The 21220-nt window shown below is 38.0% G+C and overlaps 1 protein-coding gene across 1 annotated transcript in view; it reads left to right on the forward strand.

Moving 5' to 3' along the window:
• Positions 1-21220, forward strand: part of EIF2A (eukaryotic translation initiation factor 2A) — a 41732-nt gene that overhangs the window by 9283 nt on the left and 11229 nt on the right. The window contains exons 3-10 of the mRNA XM_047784627.1: positions 6021-6095; positions 9445-9563; positions 10983-11082; positions 11436-11518; positions 15081-15154; positions 15309-15453; positions 15653-15769; positions 19187-19758. Of these exons, the coding sequence (XP_047640583.1) occupies positions 6021-6095; positions 9445-9563; positions 10983-11082; positions 11436-11518; positions 15081-15154; positions 15309-15453; positions 15653-15769; positions 19187-19758 (1285 nt within the window). The remainder of the gene's footprint in view (positions 1-6020; positions 6096-9444; positions 9564-10982; positions 11083-11435; positions 11519-15080; positions 15155-15308; positions 15454-15652; positions 15770-19186; positions 19759-21220) is intronic.

Genomic DNA, 21220 nt, shown 5'->3' on the forward strand with positions numbered 1-21220 from the left:
AATAAATGGATTTGCATTGGGCCAGACTTTGGGAAGCTAGTGGCACCCAAAAGAAAGACCCAAGTCAGGAAACCAGAGAACATATTCCTGGTTTGAGCCTTCAGGATCAGAGCATGCTACCTTCTTGGGTTTGGCCAAAACTGAGAAGCAATGTACCACCAGAGCTGTTATGAAAAACTTGGTTGGTTACAAGTTAAATTAGAACTGCAGATAAGGCAAGAGAACACCAACTCAAAACAGAATGGTGATGCTTAAAGTCATCAATAAGAAGAACTGCAAGACATATGCTGAATGTAGCACCTCAAAGTGGAAACAGATGGACTAATGCGTATTGCTCTCCAGTAGCTTGTTGACACCCCTTTGAAATGGGCAATAAAGGGCATTGAAGGAGTGCTTTATGTGGAGAGGAGTAAACCATGGGGTATTAGAAAATCTGGGCTGAGGAATCATTGGTGAACTCTGAGCTTCAATTTAGAATGTCACCCTGAAGTCTTTTTTAGCCAACAGCTGGGATAAAGGAAAGGTGGCGAGGGGGTCGGGGGGATGTCCTCCTCCATCATCACTTTACCAGTTTCTTTTTTTCTTTCTTTTTTTTTCTTTCTTCTTTTTGTCTTTTGTCCTTTTAGGGCCACACCTGCAGCATATGGAGGTTCCCAGGCTAGGGGTCTAATTGAAGCTACAGCTGCCGGCCTATGCCACAGCTGTAGCAACACCAGATCCAAGCCGAGTCTGCAACCTACACCACAGCTTACGGCAACGCCAGATTCTTAACTCACTGAGCAAGGTCAAGGATGGAACCTGCAACCTCATGGTTCCTGGTCAGATTCGTTTCTGCTGTGCCACAACGGGAACTCCTTTGTTTTGTTTTGTTTTGTTTTTTGTTGTTGTTTTTTAGGGCTGCACCCACGACATATGGAGGTTCCCAGGCTAGGGGTCAAATTGGAGCTACAGCTGCCAGCCTACACCACAGCCCCAACAACTTGGGATCCCAACCGTGTCTGCGACCTACACCATAGTTCACGGCAACTTGAGGACAGGGATTGAACCTGTGTCCTCATGGATCCTTGTCTGGTTCGTTAACCACTGAGCCGTGAAGGGAACTCCCCCCAGTTTCTTTTATTTCAGCTTCCCCAGCTCTTCAGCCTCTGGATAGATCAACAATAATAACACAATAACCCAGTTCCTACAGGCTATTCAAGCAGGATCTCAGACCTCTTCCCAATAAAATACACTTTACCTTTTCTTAAAAAAAGAACGGAGGAGAAGGAGAAAGAAGAAGGAGTTCCTACTGTGGTGCAGTGTGTTATAGACCCAGTGTTGCTGAAGCTGTTGGGTAGGTTGCAGCTGAGACTCAGTTTCAGTCCCTGGCCCGGGAACTCCATATGCCGAAAGTGTAGCCAAAAAAGAAAAAAGAAGAATCACCACAAGAATTAAGACATGTCAAATATATAAACACTCCCTAAAAAATCCTCCTCCCTGCCAAATTTTATTGGACAGCATTGGAAATTGATGGGTCCTTTTTCATTACTTTGAAAATTGATAAAGAAATAATCAAGCATTTATGTTGCCTTTCCCATACAAACTGTTTTTCAGAGTAACCTAATTTTTGATGAGGAAAACTTCTTTATAGAACAGTAATAAATACAGGAGGAATTATGAGATTAGATAATAACTATTTCACAATCCTAAAGAAGTCATATCTCAGTGGTTCTCAAACTTCTGCATTTATCAGAATATCTTATGAGCTTGTTAAAACACAGGTTGCTGGAATTCTCTGGTGCTCAGCAGGTTAAGGATCTGGTATTGTCACTGCAGTGACTTGGGGTCACTGCTGTGGCACAGGTTTGATCCCTCGCTTGAGAATTTCTGCATGCTATGAGCTCAGCCAGGAGTAACAAAACAAAACACAGGTTACAGTTGCCTCTTCAGATTTTCTGATTCATTAGATCTGGGGCTGGGCCCCAAGAATTAGAATTTTTATAAGTTCCCAGGTAATGCTGATGCTGCAAGTCTGGGACCACATTTTGAGAACAACTGATCTAGGCAAGTGATCATTAAAAGGTACTGGAACTGGGGAGTTCCCTAATGGTCTAGTGATTAGGACTCAGCACTTTGAACACTTAAGCCTGTGTTCAACCCCTGCATCAAGCCACCGCATGCTACAGTCAAAAAAAAAAAAAAAAAAAAGAGGTAAAAAAGATGCTGAAACTGTTAGATGAACTGTTGATAGGGAATTTTATAATCAGGCTGACATCGTCTGACTCTTTTGACCATTTTTTTTTTATTAGACCTAGTTCTTTAGAACCTTGTTACAGGAAATATGGGCCCAAGACCAGCCATATTGGCATCACTTTGAGCCAGTTCAGAAAAATAACATATCAGGTTATTGAATCAAAATCTGTATTTTACCCAGATACTCAGCGATTTGTATGCACAATAATATATGAAAAGTACCACTTTTGGAAGATGAGAGTCTGTATTTAAGCTTTTGTGCTGCACTTCATTGGGTTGTGCAATCTCAAGGCAGCAGGATTGAGGGGGAAAAGGGAATGAGACAAGGAAGAAGAGAAAGCAAATATAGGGTGGGGTGCCCTGAACTGGCCCCAGATTCACAAAATACAGCCAGGTTGCTTGATCATGCAAAATCTCTCCAGAGAGATTATATAGAAGAACTGTGCCTCAGAACAGTCTGTTGTGAAGAGGATGGGCCTGCAGCCAGAGCCTCTTTTACCCTGTTCAGGTTGAATCTGATGCCAGTGCTTCTCTTCCTATACTGCAATAGGCATAATGGAAGCCATGCTGACATGTGGCCCTCATTCCTGGACTCTCTGAGACAACCAGTGATCTTAGGAGATGAGGTGGCCAGGTTGCTTCATTGAATAGCTGGCACCTGGGATCAGGAAGGATCAGGTGAAAGTGAGGAGGCGTATAATGAGTCAGTACAACCTCAGCATCACTAAGAGTAAAACAAGAAGACTTTACGTGTCAGCTGGTGAGTTGCAGTAGGAACTACATGGTATTTGCCTTCTGTGAAGATTTTTAAAAACCTGATTCTAATCAAGCTTGTAAATGAATGATTCTTAAATTTGGCTGCACATTAGAATAACCTGAGGAGCTCCTAAAAGACAGATACCAAATACTGGGTATTAAATGATAGTGGGGGATGTTGTTAATTTCATGAGTTTAAGTGGCATGGTGGTGGTTATGCTTTTTAAAAATGCTAATCAGTTAGAGATACATACTAAAGTTAGAATAAAATAATAGACATCTGGTTTTGCTTTAAAATATCCTTGCATTAAATATAAAAGTAGAGAGTAGGTTAAAGAAAATATTCCCTGTGTTAATAATTATTTTAAGCTTAGTGGTAGGTGCATGAGTGGGTTATATTTTTGTGCATATTTGACAGTTTTCATTTAAAAGATGGTAGCAGAAGGAAATAAACAAAATTTTCCTATTGCCAAAATTAAGAAAAGAATTGAAGTCTGGGAGTCTCCATCATGGCTCAGTGGTTAATGAGTCTGACTAGCATCCATGAGGATGCAGTTTCCATCCCTGGCCTGCTCAGTGGGTTAAGGATCCAGCGTTGCCATGAGCTGTGATGTAGGTCTCAGATGCAGCTCAGATCCTGCTTTGCCATGGCTATAGTGTAGGCCAGCAGGTACAGCTCCAATTCGACCCCTAGCCTGGGAATCTCTACATGCCGCAGATGTGGCCCTAAAAAAGCCAAAAAAAAAAAAAAAAGTTTCAACTCCAGATACTATAGTTTAGGAAGCTTGCCTTCATCCTTTTTTTTTTTTTTGGTCTTTTTTGCCATTTCTTGGGCCGCTCCCGAGGCATATGGAGGTTCCCAGGCTAGGGGTCCAATCGGAGCTGTAGCTACCGGCCTACACCAGAGCCACAGCAACATAGGATCCGAGCCGCATCTGCAACCTACACCACAGCTCACGGCAACGCCGGATCGTCAACCCACTGAGCAAGGCCAGGGACGGAACCCACAACCTCATGGTTCCTAGTCGGATTCATTAACCACTGCGCCACGATGGGAACTCCGTGCCTTCATTCTTAACCATAATTCTAGAATGAGTCATTAGAGTCAAAATGAACTTGCTAAGAACAAATGATTTTGAGTTTATCTCATTTCCCTTCTGAGTAGAATTTCCATACATATCAGAATAGAACTATAAACATGATTTTAGCATATTATCTGAAATGAGAAAACTTTTGGTTGAATGATGATAGTGACAGAAATGTCATTGGTCGAGCTGTGAAGTTAGTTGATTAATGAGTTGATTTTAGTTTGAGGGAAGGACTATTGGTGAGCCACAGGAGCTTGTTGAGAGGTCTTCCAATGTTCTTATAATTAATCTCAGTGATAGCTTAGAATGATGTTTTATAGTTTATACATAATCTGTAAGGAATGACATATTTTGAAAAGGGAAAATGAAGTTATAAGTAGATCTTAGTAAGCCGGAATAATAGGCCAAAACTTGAGTAGGATTTTATTTATTTATTTATTTATTTTCATTTATTTTGTCTTTTTAGGGCTTTACCCACAGCATATGGAGGTTCCCAGGCTAGGAGTCGAATCAGAGCTGTAGCCACTGGTCTATACCACAGCCACAGCAATGCTAGATCTGAGCCGTGTCTGCCACCTAACTCATAGCCCACTGCAATGCCAGATCCTTAATCCACTGAGCGAGATCAGGGATTGAACCTGCATCCTCATGGATGCCGGTCAGATTTGTTTCTGCCGAGCCACTACGGGAACTCCTTGAGTAGGATTTTTTTTTAAATAGTTGTAAAATTCTCCCTCAAGTGTCAGAAATGAGTTGCACAAGTACAGGATGGAGGACAAGTTGGTCATGGTGGCTATTGTAAAAGAAAAACAATGTTTCAGTAACTACGCACTGAGGATAAGCTACCATTATTGTGTGATTGCAGAAACGCAAATGTCATCTTCAAATGAATTAATGCAAAGATAGTATCCAGTTTAGGAGCGGTGTATTGGTCAGTTCTCAGTGTGTTATTATTTAACAGTTCAAATAATTTATTAGCCACAGAGTTCTGATCTGATGTTGTGACTACATGTAAGGACATCTGCCTGTACACACCCACACACATTTCTGTTTGGGTCTTCATTATCACTGGGAGAGGTACTCCCAGTAGCTATCTCCAGTTGAGCGATATAGTACTTAAAGTTTTGATTATTTGATAGAAGATTGCCAAGAAGTCCAATTTCCACAGGTTAGTTTTGTTTTTCTCTTTTCAGGGCCGCACCCGCGGCATATGGAGGTTCCCAGGCCTGGGGGTGGAATAGGAGCTGTAGCTACCGGCCTATAGCACAGCTCATGGCAATGTGGATTCTTAACCCACTGAGGGAGGCCAGGGATCAAACCTGTGTCCTCATGGATACTAGTCAGGTTCGTTTCCACTGAGTCATGATGGGAACTCCTCCGGAAGTTAGTTTTTATTCAGAATCCTGTGTCCACATTTATTTTAATGTGAAGATTCCCTTATTTTTATTATACTTTTTCTGTCTCTATACATGAGAAATTGATGAAAGGTCTTTGTCCTTCAAACCAGGGGTACTTATTGGCCACTTGAGGTATTTTATCCACCATTGTTTTGTTATGCAGGTAGTTTGGGAAATTCTTCACAAAGCCTCTCTGTTGAAATTCTTCAGCCCTCTCAAGATCAGCACTGATAGCAACTTCCATATTCACTTACATTTTGGGGTTTTTACACAAATGAGTTATTCACCCAAGAGGGCTCTCTTTCTTATTCAACAAGATTGATTGATTTGTTGGTATAAAATCATTTTCCAGCCTTCTTTACAGTGGTAGTTGGCACTGCATTTTAAGAGAGACAAAGTATTTTGGTATACTAAAGCATTTTAGAATTATTTTCTAAACTTTGTGAGTCTCAGTCATTAAATTGGTAGTAAAATTTTGAATTTTTAATCAGATTTTTTGAAAAGTGTTAATGCTTATTAATTTAAACTTTTTTCTTATCATTTTCAGAGAATCTGGGAAAAACTGCAAAGCTTATACCTTTAGTAAGGATGGGACCTTATTTGCCTGGGGCAACGGAGAAAGGTTAGTGTTCATTTATGTAACATTTTATGCGTGTGCAATGAATAAAAAATATGATTGTTTTATTGGAATAACATGGTTTCAGATGTCATCAAATAAAGTCCATCTTTTAATGTCTTGATGCAGTTAGGAATTCTCTTCAACATAACTTCCAGAGAATATCGCCAAAGTTGTTAGTTTCTGTTTATGTGCCATGACATGTTTCAGTTCTATAGTTACTTAGAATTGAAAAGTAACATATGAAAAAAGGCAAGTAAGGAATTTCTGCCATGTTGTATTTGGTTAAGAACCCAACTGCATCAGCTTGGATTGCTACAGAGGTGCAAACTCCATCCCTGGCCCAATGCAGTGGTTCAATCCAACATTGCTGCATCTGTGGTTTCCAATTCAACCCCTGGCCTGGGAACTTCAAAAGGCAATTAATTTAATGCAGAAGAAAATGAGAGGTTTTTTTTTAAAAAAAAGTCATCTAATTATTAGAGTTTCTTAAGTTCTACACTAATGCTTAAGAGAATAATTCTCTTTGCTATTTATCTTAGATACTTTATATCTTTGCTGTTCAAATAGTAACAACTTAATGTACTTAACATACTTAATGCTATTAGTTTTATTGTAACACCATATAATCTAAGTATAAATATTCAAATGTATAGTCTATATTATATAAAATAATCAGATTACAAATTGGTCTTTGAAAAAAATAAGTATTTTAAGTATTTTGATTCAGTTCTTATAATTTCCACTTAGAGAACCAATTCTTTTTTTTTTTTTTGGTCTTTTTTTTGTCTTTTAGGGTTGTACCTGCGGCACATGGAGGTTCCCAGGCTAGGGGTCTAAACGAAGCTGTAGCCACTGGCTTACACCACAGCCACAGCAATGCTGCATCCAAGCTGTGTCTGCAACCTGCACCACAGCTCACAGCAATGCCGGATCCTTAACCCAGGGATCGAACCTGCGTCCTCGTGGATGCTAGTCGGGTTCGTTAACCGCTGAGCCACAATGGGAACTCCTGAAAACCAGTTCTTTTCGATTTTCCATAGTCACTGTATTTCAGTTCATAGAACCAGGAAAATGCCTGAATATTTGTTGCTTGGTTTGAAGTTGTTTTTGTTGTTATTTTTAGCTAGATATAATATCTTAGTTCTTTTAAAAGGGAAAAAAATGCACATATCAATTTGGAAAGTACATGTAAAGTGTTTCTTACCCAGTGGTAATATATTCGAAGGTTTTTCAACTATTAGGTCAGATTGGATTAAATACTTTTCTTTCTTTCTTTTTTTTTAATGGCCACAGCTATGGCATATGGAAGTTCCCAGGCCAGGGATTGAATCTGAGCTGCAGCTGCCACCCACCCCATAGCTGTGGCAGTGCCGGCTCCTCTAACCCACTGCACCAAGCCAGGGATCAAACGCTCTCTGAAGTGACCTGAGCCACTGCAGTCAGGTTCTTAACCTACTACACCACAACAGGAACTCTTAGCTTAGAGTTTATTAAGTCTGTTTTCACTGTGACAGTTAATTATTTTATATATCATATCTCCACTTTGCTTTCTGTTGGATTCAACTCATTTCTTTTAATATGTCCCACATGTTGTGTCCGTCTTTTTACTTATTTTTAATTTTTTTTTTGTCTTTTTAGGGCTGCACCTGCAGCATATGGAGATTCCTAGGCTAGGGGTCTAATTGGAGTGTGCCTGCCAGCCTACGCCAGAGCCACAGAAATGCCAGATCCAAGCTGCGTCTGCAGCCTACACCACAGCTCACTGCAACGCCGGATCCTTAACCCACTGAGAGTGGCCAGGGATCGAACCTGCAACCTCATGGTTCCTAGTTGGATTCGTTTCCTCTGTGCCACGATAGGAACTCTGTGTCCATCTTTTTAAAAGATATTTTTTTATACCTGGTTTCCTTAAGGTGCTGTGGCCACAACAATACATATTATTCCTGTGGCAAGAGAAACATATTGTGGTCTTTGCTGAGTTCATGGTTAAGTTAGAAACTGTAACTGATTTTTCCTTAAATTAAGTGCTTTTTAAAATTAAAATATGGATTTCCCTGGTGGTCTAGTGGTTAGGACTCAGCACTTTCACTGTTGTGGCCTGGGTTTAATTCCTGGTCTAGGAACTGAGATCCCATATCAAGCTGCTGCATGCTGTGGCCAAAAAAAAAATTTTTTTTAAATAAACTCCCTTCATTAAACTAAGTATAACTATTAAAGGTTATCAACAACAAAAATAAATCTTCATGTAATTCTAAAATATGTCATTTATAAGTTGTGAAAAATCTACAGTTGTAAGCATGTGCATGTGTTTTTAAACAATATTCAGTAATTGTTTATTCTTAACAGTTTCTGTTTATCATAACCCATTGTCCTCAAACTTTAGTTGAACAGTTTTTGTTTGTTTTTAGCAATTTGGGCTAAACAAGTTTCAAAGCTTTGCTCTGGCATTTCTGATCTTGGCAGGTTAACAAATCATTTAATTTTTCTAAGCTTCAGTTTTACCATTTGTAAAATGGAGATGATAATACCCGACTTATCAGGCTGTTGTGAGAATTAAATGAGAAAATGTATGTAAAGTGGTTAAACCAGAACATGGTACATATAAACCATCCCCCAAAATAGAAATTGCTTTTTTTTATACAATTGTTGTTATTTTTGTCATTACTGTACCATGATAATTCTTACAGCAGTATCTTTTGGGTATTGCTTCTGAGATTTTAATAGACATCAAAAGTCTCCTTACATTTCCATTTACTCAAAAAACATACTTTTCAGAGTTTTTATTATGGCTTAGCAGGCTAGAAATCTGACTAGTATCCATGAGGATGCAGGTTTGATTCCTGGTCTCACTCAGTGGGTTAAGGATCTGGCGTTGCCACAAGTTGCAGATCCAGTGTTGCTGTGGCTGTGGCATAGGCCGGCAGCCGCAGCTCCAATTCCACAACTAGCCCAGGAACCTCCATATGCCATAGGTGTGGCCCTAAAAAGAAAAAAAAATACATGTATGCTTTTCATTTTCTCTTGAGTTTTAGCTTGTTTATAGGTTTGCTCTGTGTTCACTTAAAGCTCTGTTGTTTCCTTTTCATCTGAAAGTGGTATCATATGTTGTGTCCTTCTGCTAATTCTATGTTATTTCCCATCACCAGGATTATATAGGGACCTTTTGGTAAAATGTACACTTTTTTAAGTTAAAGTGTTTATTGTTTATTTCTAGAACTAGGTGAAAATTGATTTTTATGAAAAATGAACACTTTTAGAGTGATCTGTATTTGAAAAGAAGTATGAATGTTTTGGTTAGTGCTGGCTATTGTGAAATAACATTCATTGCTGAAGTGATCTCTTTTAAAACCAGAATAAATGTCATCAATGTCACTACCAAGGAACTGCTGCACTCCTTCGACCTTCCAAAGGCAGTTTGCCTTGAATTCTCACCAAAAAACACTATCCTGGCAACATGGCAGCCTTACACTAGTAAGTATTTTCTAGTTATGAAAATATTCTGACAAGATCAATTCAATTCAGTGAGGGGAAAAAAAGAGAAGGTTTATAACTTTACAAGAAAGTAATTAATTGGAATTCTCATTCTGGCTCAGTGCGTTAAGAACCTGACTAGTATCCATGAGGATGCAGGTTTGATTCCTGGCCTCACTCAGTGGGTTAAGGATCTGACATTGCTGCAAGCTGCTGCATAGGTCACAGATGTGGCTCGAGGATCCAGTATTGCTGTGGCTGTGGCATGAGCTGGCAGTTGCAGCTCCAATTTGACCCCTAGCCTGGGAACTTCCGTATGCTGCAGGTGTGGCCCTAAGGAGAAAAGGAGAAAAAGCTCAAGGGAAAATTTAGAAAGTAAATAACCACTGGATATAGATCTCAAAAATTAAAAGTAATAATGACCTTTAAAATAAAAAAAGTTTTATCTAGTCATTTTAAAAGAAAGAAGTACAGTAGACATGGCATCTGAGAAATGTGTTTGGTATGACAAAGAGTGGGAAATGGTGTTCCATTTCTAACACATTTAAAGATATATATGTTATATGAACATTTCATATGGCTATGCTTCGTAGATAAGTAGTAAAATACTGGGCACTGATATAGGGGCTTATTTTAAGGAACATTTTATAATAATGTGGATACTGTTGAATAAATATGTGATAATAATTCATTGTTGAGTTATAAACTTCCTGAGTTTGTTCTTTCAAGATGGGTGAATTCTGGGAGTTCCTGTTGCGGTTCAGTGGTAACAAACCCGACTAATATCCATGAGGATGCAGGTTTGATCCCTGGCCTCGCTCAGTGGGTTAAAGGATCTGGTGTTGCAGTGAGCTTCTGTGTAGGCTGCAAACGCAGCTCAGATCCCTGGTTGCTGTGTGGGTGTGGCGCAGGCTGATGGCTATAGCTCCCATTCGACCCCTAGCCTGGGAACTTCCATATGCCACAGGTGCAGCCCTAAAAAGCAAAAAAAAAAAAAAAAAGATGTATGGATTCTAATAAATCTTATTTTTCCAAGTAAATAAAGGGAAATTGAGAATTGAGAACTATGAGTAGTTTTATGTAGCTTTTTTCGTGCATGTGACTTATAGACACAACTTTTATAATAAAAAGTTTAATCCATTTAACAGCAAACCATGTCAAACAATAAATCTCTTAAGTATTCTTTAAAACTGTAGTAATTAACTCATTTCAAAAATAGTGAGCTGCTCAGACAGCTATCCCATTGTCATGGCTTTAGCAGTGAATGCTTAAATCCATAATTAAAGCTAGAGGGCAAAGTTGACTTAAAGCAACTCTTTTACTTGGTCTTTGTAATCTTGTTCAAATTTTTTCTAAGAACGAAATCTTTTTACTAGTGTTAGGAGACAATTACTGCAAAAAACCTTTTTTTTCTGGCAGCTTCTAAAGATGGCACAGCTGGGATACCCAACCTACAACTTTATGACATGAAAACTGGGACATGTTTGAAGTCTTTCATCCAGAAAAAAATGCAAAATTGGTAAATAAATGCTTGAAAATACTAATTATCTTAAAATATTTTCAACCTCTTTGTTATATATTATTAGTTTCTCTGATACTGATTTGGGAAATAACTTAGTTCAAAATCTAGATCCTGAAGGATTTTGTATGTAGGAATGTAATAGAGTAAAAATTTGATCTTTCTTTTGTTTAGTATTTGAATAGAAATATTTTTCTATTACATATGCTGACAAAAACTATTAGTAACTGATTTGGCATCATATTTATAAGTATTTTTCCTTAAATACTAAGCATATCACAAACTTTAACATGTTAACATATGATGTTACATTCTATTTAAAATTTTTTGTGTGTTCTTTATTTTCATTGTAGGTGTCCATCCTGGTCAGAAGATGAAACTCTTTGTGCCCGAAATGTTAACAATGAAGTTCACTTCTTTGAAAACAACAATTTTAGTATGGAAAGATTTATGAAATAATTTTATTATTTACTATAAATATGTATAGTTTTTATTGCCTTATATGGCATCATAGGATTCTCCTAAATACTGTTAATATATTAACAATGGCTACCATAGTAATTCATTTGAATAACTAAATCTAAATGCTAGTAAAATTTTATAACACAAAGATTTTCTTTTATAGTATATTTTTACGGAGTTCCCATTGTGGCGCAGCAGAAATGAATCCAACTAGGAAACCATGAGGTTTCGGGTTCGATCCCTGGCCTTACTTATTGTGTTAAGGATCCAGTGTTGCCGTGAGCTGTGGTGTAATTAGCAGATACAGCTCCGATCTGACATTGCTGTGGCTGTGGCATAGGCTGGCAGCTGTAGCTCCAATTGGACCCCTAGCCTGGGAACCTCCACATGCCACAAGTGCAGACCTAAAAAGCAATATGGATATATAGATATATATTTTTTTACTCTCTAATAATTACTGTTCACTTTAGACATTTGAATACCTCTGAGTTTAGTTGTTATTGAAATTCTGTGATACAGATTTTTATTGTGTAGAATTTCAAACACAAAAGTAGACACCTAGTCCCAATAACCATCAGCCCATTACCAGCTCTTCTGCGTCTATATCTTTCTACCTACCATCTCTTTCACTCTGCTAAAGCAAATCATTGACATCATATAACTTTTACCTGTAAATATTTCAGTATATCTCTCTGAAGATGAGGGCTCTTAACTTTTTAAAAAACTCAGGATCACATTACAATTGATTGACTATTGATATATATCTTTTAAGTTTCTTTAAGCTGTAGGTTTTCTTTCAATTCTTTTTTTCTCCTTTGCAATTTTTTATTTAAGAAACAAGATTACCTGTCTTACATATATTCCCATAGTTTGAATTTTGCTACTGTATTCCATTCTGTAATTAACTATTTGGATCTAGGGTTGGTCAACTTCAAGTTCTTTTTTGGCAAGATAAGGGCAAGAGTACATTATAAGGCAGGGAGTTCCCATTGTGGCTCAGCGGGTTAAGAACCCAACTAGTATACATGAGGATGCAGGTTCGATCACTGGCCTGGCTCAGTGAGTTATGGATCCAGTGTTGCCATGAGCTGTGGTGTAGGTCACAGACATGGCTCGGATCCCACATTGCTGTGGTGTAGGCTGGTGGCTACAGCTCCAATTTGACCCCTAGCCTGGGAGCTTCCGTGTGCCGTGGGTGCAGCTAAAAAGACAAAAATAAACATTATAAGGCGGTATTCAAATCTTTTATTAAGAAGCGCCTAATGTCTCATTGTCTTTAATCTCGTGTGGTTAACTAGCATTAATGTTAAATGCCTCAATCCATTATTTCATGAGTGGTTTCAAACTGGTGATATCATAGCTGTACTACTACTACTTTTTTTTTTTTTTTGGTCTTTTTAGGGCCACACCCGAGGCATATGGAGGGTCCCAGTCTGGGGGTCCAGTCGGAGCTGTAGCTGCAAGCCTATACCACAGCCATGGCAATACTAGATCCGAACCGCATCTTCGACCTACACCATAGCTCACAGCAATGCCAGATCCTTAACCCACTGAGCAAGGCCAGGGATCGAACCCGCAACCTCATGGTTCCTAGTTGGATTCGTGAACCACTGCGCCATGACGGGAACTCCGATTACTGACAAATTTAAAGAAAAAAGATCTGCATTTCCTTTTGTCCTTAGAGTACTCCATTGCTGACTGTACACTTTTCAGTACAGATGATCTCCAAATTACAATGGTTTGACTAAAAATTTTTCAACTTATAATGGTGTGAAAGTGATATATATCAGTAGAAATCATCCTTTTTTTTTTGTCTTTTGTCCTTTTAGGACCACACCCACAGCACATGGAGGTTCCCAGGCTAGGGATCTAATCGGAGCTGTTGCTGTCAGCCTACGCCACATCCACAACAATGCAGGATCTGAGCCACCAACCTACACCAGGATCACCTACAACGCAGGATCTGAGTCCGCAACCTACACCACAGCTCACAGCAACACCAGGTCGCTAACCCACTGAGAGAAGCCAGGGATCGAACCCGCAACCTCATGGTTCCTAGTCAGATTCGTTTCTGCTGCACCATGATGGGAACTCCCTAGAAATCGTCCTTTGAATTTTGATCTTTTCATGGGCTAGCAATATGCTGTACAGTATTCTCTCTTGATGCTAGGCTGCAGCAGTGAGCCACAGCTTCCAGTTAGTCACATGATCATAAAAGTCAATGGTTGATACACTTTTAACCATTCTGGATCCACACAACCATTATGTTTTTCACTTTCAATTCAGTATTCAATAGATTACATGAGATATTCAACATGAGATAATAAATAAAGCCTATTTATTATCAAATAGGCTTTGTGTTAAATGATTTTTCTCAGCTGTAAACTAATGTAAGTGTTTTGCTGAGTGCATTTAAGTTAGGGTAAGTTAGGGTGTGATATTCAGTAGGTTAGGTATATTAAGTACATTTTACTTTTTTTTCCCCCCTAATTTTATGGCTGTACCTGCAGCATTTGGAAGTTCCAGGCCAGGGATTGAATCCTAGCCCCAGCTGTGACATATGCACCTCCACAACAACTGTGCCCACTGCACCTCCACAGCAACCTGAGCCACTGCAGTCGGATTCTTAACCCACTGCACCACAATAGAAGCTCCAAGTGCATTTTCAGCTTATGATATTTTCAATTTAAAAGTGGGTTTATCAGAACATAATCTCATTGTAAGTTGAGAAAATAGAATGGGAATTGGTAACTGCTTCATAATTACCAAAGATAGCATGGCAGACTGATTTTGAGCACTGGCCACACAATCATTGTAGCTGTACACTTCATTATCCTGCCTTTAAGATTATTTCTACCCCACTGATTTGGGGTTATCTTGCTTGTTTATCTTACTCCCCATTTTATGAGTATACCAAAAGAAGAGGTCTGCCAGTTTAGCAGTTTGATGTGCTACCTTTTAACAGCTCTTTATCTCTGAATTTGAGCAACAAAAGGGTAATAGCTCTTGGTCCCATTAACTAGGAGAGCAGTATTATTCATAGCATGATTTCTGACTGCCTGGCACAGAGTAAGAACTGAATATATATCAGCCATTATTACTGTTGTTATTATTATCATTGTGGTTATGTTAAGGAATTTTCATATCCACATTCTACAGTACATATCTACATTCTGCTACACTCTATAGCAGCAGGCAAAGGTCATCTCTCTCACCTAATGAACTCTAATACTACTTTATCTCAGAGGTTTAAGAGAAGAGAACTGATATTTATTTAATACCTACCATGTGCTTGGCACTGTGCACTAGGAGTTAGGTATGTAACCCCATTACTTGTCCAAGGTCACATAGTTAGTAGTGACTGAGAGGGAATTCAAGCACAGGTCTGTCTTGCTCCCACCCCATTTTTTTTCCACTGTGTTTTTGCCTCACCTGTATGAGATTTCAGTGAGCTTTTTTGTGTAGAGTTAATGTAATGCATTCAGAATTTGACATGATATTAGCTTCTCTCATTAATACCATTTACTTTTTTTTAGACACAATTGCAAATAAATTGCACTTGAAAAAAATTAATGATTTTGTATTATCACCTGGACCCCAGCCCTACAAGGTAATCACTAATGTTTTTGTTTATTCTTGTGCAATATTATGAGGTTAAACATTTTCCTAGTTTTTAGTAATTTTAAGAGTCCATAAATTAAGCAAAGCATCTTAATTTATATGCTTAAAAAAATTAACTAATGATTTATGTCTGTGTATCTTAGGTGGCTGTCTATGTTCCAGGGAGTAAGGGTGCACCTTCATTTGTTAGATTGTATCAATACCCCAACTTTGATGGACCTCATGCAGCTTTAGCCAATAAAAGTTTCTTTAAGGCTGATAAGGTTACAATGCTATGGAATAAAAAAGGTATGATAAGTATATTTTTACCTCACATTTTTTTCTCAAGCATTAATTTAGACTGGTATTACTTTGAATACAGAAAAAAAGAATATCAATGCTTATTTAATGAAATTTTACATATGCTCTGCTACATTTTTTAATATCATTCTTATCACCATTATGTTAATTTGTGTCTTAAACCTAATTAAAGTTTTTACTCTTACAGCTACTGCTGTGTTGGTCATAGCTAGTACAGAAGTTGACAAGACAGGAGCGTCCTACTACGGGGAACAGACACTGCACTACATTGCAACAAATGGAGAGAGTGCTGTGGTGCAATTACGTGAGTATTCCAGCAGTCTTCCTTGGATAGAATCAGTGATTGATAGTAAAAAGAATACTGTGCCACGAAAATGATATAATCTAAATCCTTGATTGAGTGATGAAACAGACGTATTTTAATAACCTTTAAGATAAAATTCCTCTTAATTAAGAAACTTAAAGTCATCCCCAAAACATACCTTATTTTGATAGAATCCAATTAGTTAATTTAGTTATGCCAGCACTTTAGTAGGGAACCTGATGAGTGAGAAAATTCCACTGTAGTAGCTCTTTGGGGGCTTAATATGTCATGCCAGCAGGTTGGGCACCGTCTTCAGAACTGAAGAATGTTACCACTTCATCTTTGGTTTTAATGAGTTAATTGTAAGGTAATAAAGTTTAAAAAATCTGGCAACCCCATAATTTTTTAAATTTGCAATTGAATATGTAAGGTTAAGGTGATCTGTCTTTTATTTTTTTTTGTTTTGTTTTTTGTTTTTTGTTTTGTCTTTTTAGGGCTCCACCACGCATATGAAAGTTCCTAGGCAAGGGGTCAGATTGGAACTACAGGTGCTGGCCTGTGCCACAGCCACAGCAATGTATGTACCACAGCTCACGGCACCACTGGATCCTTAACCTACTGATCAAGGCCAGGGATTGATCCCACATCCTCATGGATACTAGTTGGATTCATTTCTGCTGCGCCACAACAGGAACTCCTGATCTTTTTTTTTTTTAAATATATTTCCTTTGAAGTTAGGAAAACAAGGATGACCCCCCTTTCTACTACTATTAACATTCTGAAAGACCTAGTCAGTGTAACTGATCAAGAGAGTAAATATACAGTTTTGAAAGGCAAAAACCGAATCATCTCTGCTCCTACAGATGAAGTCACAGTATAAACAGCAGCCTCTTAAAAAGCATAATGGAAGGAAAAATTCCATATACAGCAACAAAAAGCAAGAAATATGTAGGAAGAACATTTTAAAACTTCTGAGGGGTGGAGTTCCCATCGTGGAGCAGTAGTTAACGAATCCAACTAGGAACCATGAGGTTGTGGGTTCGATCCCTGGCCTTGCTCAGTGGGTTAAGGATCCGGCGTTGCCATGAGCTGTGGTGTGGGTTTCAGATGCGGCTTGGATCCTGCGTTGCTGTGGCTCTGGCGTAGGCTGGTAGCTACACCTCTGATTAGACCCCTAGCCTGGGAACCTCCATATATGCTGTGGGGGGCAGCCCTAGAAAAGGCAAAAAGACAAAAAAAAAAACCAAAAAACTTCTGAGGGGCAAACCATAACCTTTAGTAAGAATTTTAAAAAGATGATTCTCTCTGAATTTATCTAAAAATTAAATTAAAATGCGAGTATATTTTCTTTTTTATAACTAGATAATCTGGTTCTGAAGTTGCTATTGAAAAATAAACATGTAAAGACTAGTATCCATGAGGGCACAGATTTGATCCCTGGCCTTGCTAAGTGGGTTAAGGTCTGGCATTGCCATGAGCTGTGTTATAGGTCAGAGATGCAACTCGGATCTGGCGTTGTTGTGGCATTGGCATAGGCCGGCAGCTGCAGCTCCAATCTGATCCCTAGCCTGGGAACTTCCATATGCTGCAGGTATAGCCCTAAAAAGACCCCCAAAAAATTGACATGTTATAAAGTCAGCATTTGAACCAGTGGGGGAATATATTGGTTATTTAATATATGGCTTGGGGACAGTTGGCTAGCTTTATTATTGCTAGTTCTTTACCAAAATAAGTTCCATTTGGGCCAAAAAATTATACCTAAAACTACAGAACTAGAAGACAATATGGGAGAATTTTTGTCTTTTTTTTTTTTTTTTTTTTCCGTCTTTTAGGGCCACACTCTCAGCGTATGGAGGTTCCCAGGCTAGGGGTTCAATTGGAGCTGTAGCTGCCCACCTACACCACAGCCACGGCAATGCAGGATCCAAGCCGCGTCTGCGACCTACACCACAGCTCACAGCAATGACAGATCCTTGACCCTCTGAGCAAGGCCAAGGATCAAACCCACGTCCTCATGGATGCTAGTAGGGTTGTTAACCGCTGAGCCATGACAGAAACTCCCTTGGGAGAATTGTTTTTCTAATCTTAAAATATAAAAAGACTTTCTAAACAAGGAGGAGCATCAGGGGAAAGTGATAAATTTGAGTATATGAAATTATAGATTTCTACATTAGAGGAAGAAAAGAGTCCATAAATTAAGGAAAGCAAGCAAAAAATTTGGTGAAAAGCTTTTTTTAGATAGACAAGGGATGAGTATCAGAAAAGTTGAATTTTGTTACTATATCAAGTATCATAATAAAGTACCAGTAATTGGAAAGAAAAATAGGTATAGGAAAGTAAAAAATAGTCCACAGAAAAAGAAATGAAATTGTGTATATTAAAAGGTAGTTAGCTTATAATAAAGGAAAACAAGATAGAATTTTTCACTTAGGTTGACAAAGATAAAAATAGGAAACAGTATGAATGAGAGTGAGGGGGAAATCTTTGCTATCAAAAACTATTGACAGTGTGTGAATTGGTACAACCTTTTTGAAGGGCATTTAGGTTGTACATTATCAAGTAAACGTGTATGCCCTTTTACCAGATAGTTTCTCTCCCACAGATGTATTTGTGTACATTTACAGTGGAGAATAAAAAGCAAGGTTTGTAATGGAATAAAGTGCAGTTGAGTGAGGCAGAGCTTAATGTTTTTATAGGGAAACATTTCCAAGATAGAGTATTAAATAAAACAACAAAGATTTAAAACTTTGTTTTGTGAGCGTGTATGTATTTAAGAGAGAGATGCCTAATTTCTACAAAAATGTTTCAAAAGAATATGCAAGAAATATAACAGTATGTAGCCTTTGTGTACAAGGCCTTATTTTTGTGGCACATCTTTTTATACAGTTTGTATTTTTATTATTGTATGCATGTATTATCTCTTCAAAGAAAAACTATTTTATTAATAGTAACTATAACTATGTGTCTTTTATGAGCCCACATTGCCAAAATCTGTTAAAAAATAAGATTAATTAGGGGTTCTTAAATAAGTTTACTTATTTCTAATTTTTTTGGACTTTATCTAAATTTATAATTATACATCAATCACTGTAGCATTTATGCAAATTTAATTTTAATGTGCCTCGAAGTTTTTGGATTTTTTTTTTTTTTTTTTTTGCTACACCTGTGGCATATGGAAGCTCCCGGGCCAAGGACTGAATTCAGGCTGCAGCTTCCACCCACACTGCAGCTGTGGCAACACAAGATCCTTAACAGTGGGAACTCCTGGATTTTTTTTTTTTTTCTTTTTAGTGCCACACCCACTGTGAATTTTTTTTATTTTATTGTTTGACATGTTTATGAGTGCTTTATGATTATAACTTGTGCTAATACATGCAATTCTTTATCACTAATTTGGATTTTATGTACTTTTTCCAGCAAAAAATGGCCCCATTTATGATGTAGTTTGGAATTCTAGTTCTACTGAGTTTTGTGCTGTTTATGGCTTCATGCCAGCCAAAGCAACAATTTTCAACCTGAAATGTGATCCTGTGTTTGACTTTGGAACTGGTCCTCGTAATGCAGCCTACTACAGCCCTCATGGACATATATTAGTACTAGCTGGATTTGGAAATCTAAGAGGACAAATGGAAGTGTGGGATGTTAAAAACTACAAACTTATTTCTAAACCAGTGGCCTCTGATTCTACATATTTTGCCTGGTGCCCAGATGGTGAGCATATTTTAACAGCCACATGTGCTCCCAGATTACGTGTTAATAATGGGTACAAGATTTGGCATTATACTGGCTCTGTCCTGCACAAGTATGATGTACCATCAAATGCAGAATTATGGCAAGTTTCTTGGCAGCCATTCCTAGATGGAATCTTTCCAGAAAAATCGATAACTTACCAAGCAGTTCCAAGTGATGTACCCAGTGAAGAACCTAAAGTTGCAACAGCTTACAGACCCCCAGCTTTAAGAAATAAACCAGTCACTAATTCCAAACTGGTAAGTAAAGTTTTACTGCTTTGGTAGGAGAAGGTTCTTCAGTGTGTAGAGTTCTCTAGATCTTTTTCTCAGGCATGTTCTCGTGTTACTTAATATCTGATTGCAGTATATGAATTCTAGGGTAGAAATTGTGGAGGACCTACTGCTTTAATAAAGATGGTGAACAGCTCATATTGTTCTATTGACAAGGTAGTTAATGTAAACATCTCTGGAAAAGATAACGGTATGATTTACTGGCTGTAGACTATGGTCTTAAATTCAAATGCCTGGCAGGCTAGGCTGGTAGTGTAAGACAATGGTGAGTGAGAGAGAGCATGCCCTTTTTAAAGGCCATGGCAACTCTACAGCAGTGGTAAGCTGTGTAAGATAGCACAAGAGGAAGAAATTCTAAATTAGTATATATTTTTATTCTCTGATCAACAAAACTAGTTTCTTTTGGTTGAGGGAGGGAGCAGAATTAATGTAGAAAGATAATTCTTGGAAAATGGTGAAAAAAATTAGGTAAGAATTTCTTAAAACCAAATTTTTTTTTTTAACATTTAAGATTTCTTGAGTTCTCATGCAAATTTGTCTGTTCACACACAACTCTAATGTGTGCAATAGTTAATGTATCTGCTAAGATAAAAATCTCTTTATGGGAGTTTCCATTGTGGCTCAGCAAATTAAAAACCCGACATAGTGTTGGCGAGGATGTGGGTTCAAGCCTTAGCCTCGCCCAGTGGGTTAAGGATCAGCATTAACGCAAGCTGCGGCATGTGTCGCAAATGCGGCTTGGATCCCATTGTGGCTGTGGCTGTGGTGTAAGCCAGTGGCTGCAGCTCTGATTCAACCCCAGCCCAGAAACTGCCATATGCTACAGGTGTGGGCTTAAAAAAAAGTTTCTTTTTTTAAAATCACTATGATTTCTTACTTATTCTTCTGTATCTAAAATGTTTGAGCCCGGCCCCTTTGATTATACCATTTATAAGTATAATACAGATCTGAGACGTAGTACTCAAGAAACTTCATGGAGAGCTGGTCCTTTTGATGTGCTAAGTATGATAGTCTAAGAGACAATTAACTTTAACATAATAGCAGTATAGAGAGAAATCAATAAGTAGATGAATCTTATAAGGAGTTGTAGTGCCATTACTTATAGTATATGTTGCCTAAAGCTACTCTGGAGATAGCTTTATTGAAATTTCAGCTTTATTGAAATACAATTTACATATAAAATTGTAAGATATTTAAAGTATATCATGGTGATTTGATATACATTGAAAAATTGCCCCTCATCTAATTAATTAACACATCCATCACCTCACATATTTATCTTTTTTTTTTTTTGCTAAGAACATTTGAATTCTACTCTCTTTGAGAATTTCAGTCACACACTTAAACAATACATTGTTATCAAGTTTAGTTACTTCACCGTGTTTTACATTAGATCCTTCTTAATCCTATAAATGATTCACCCCTTTTC

Source organism: Phacochoerus africanus, chromosome 1, assembly GCF_016906955.1.
Source record: "Phacochoerus africanus isolate WHEZ1 chromosome 1, ROS_Pafr_v1, whole genome shotgun sequence".
Lineage (NCBI taxonomy): Eukaryota > Metazoa > Chordata > Mammalia > Artiodactyla > Suidae > Phacochoerus > Phacochoerus africanus.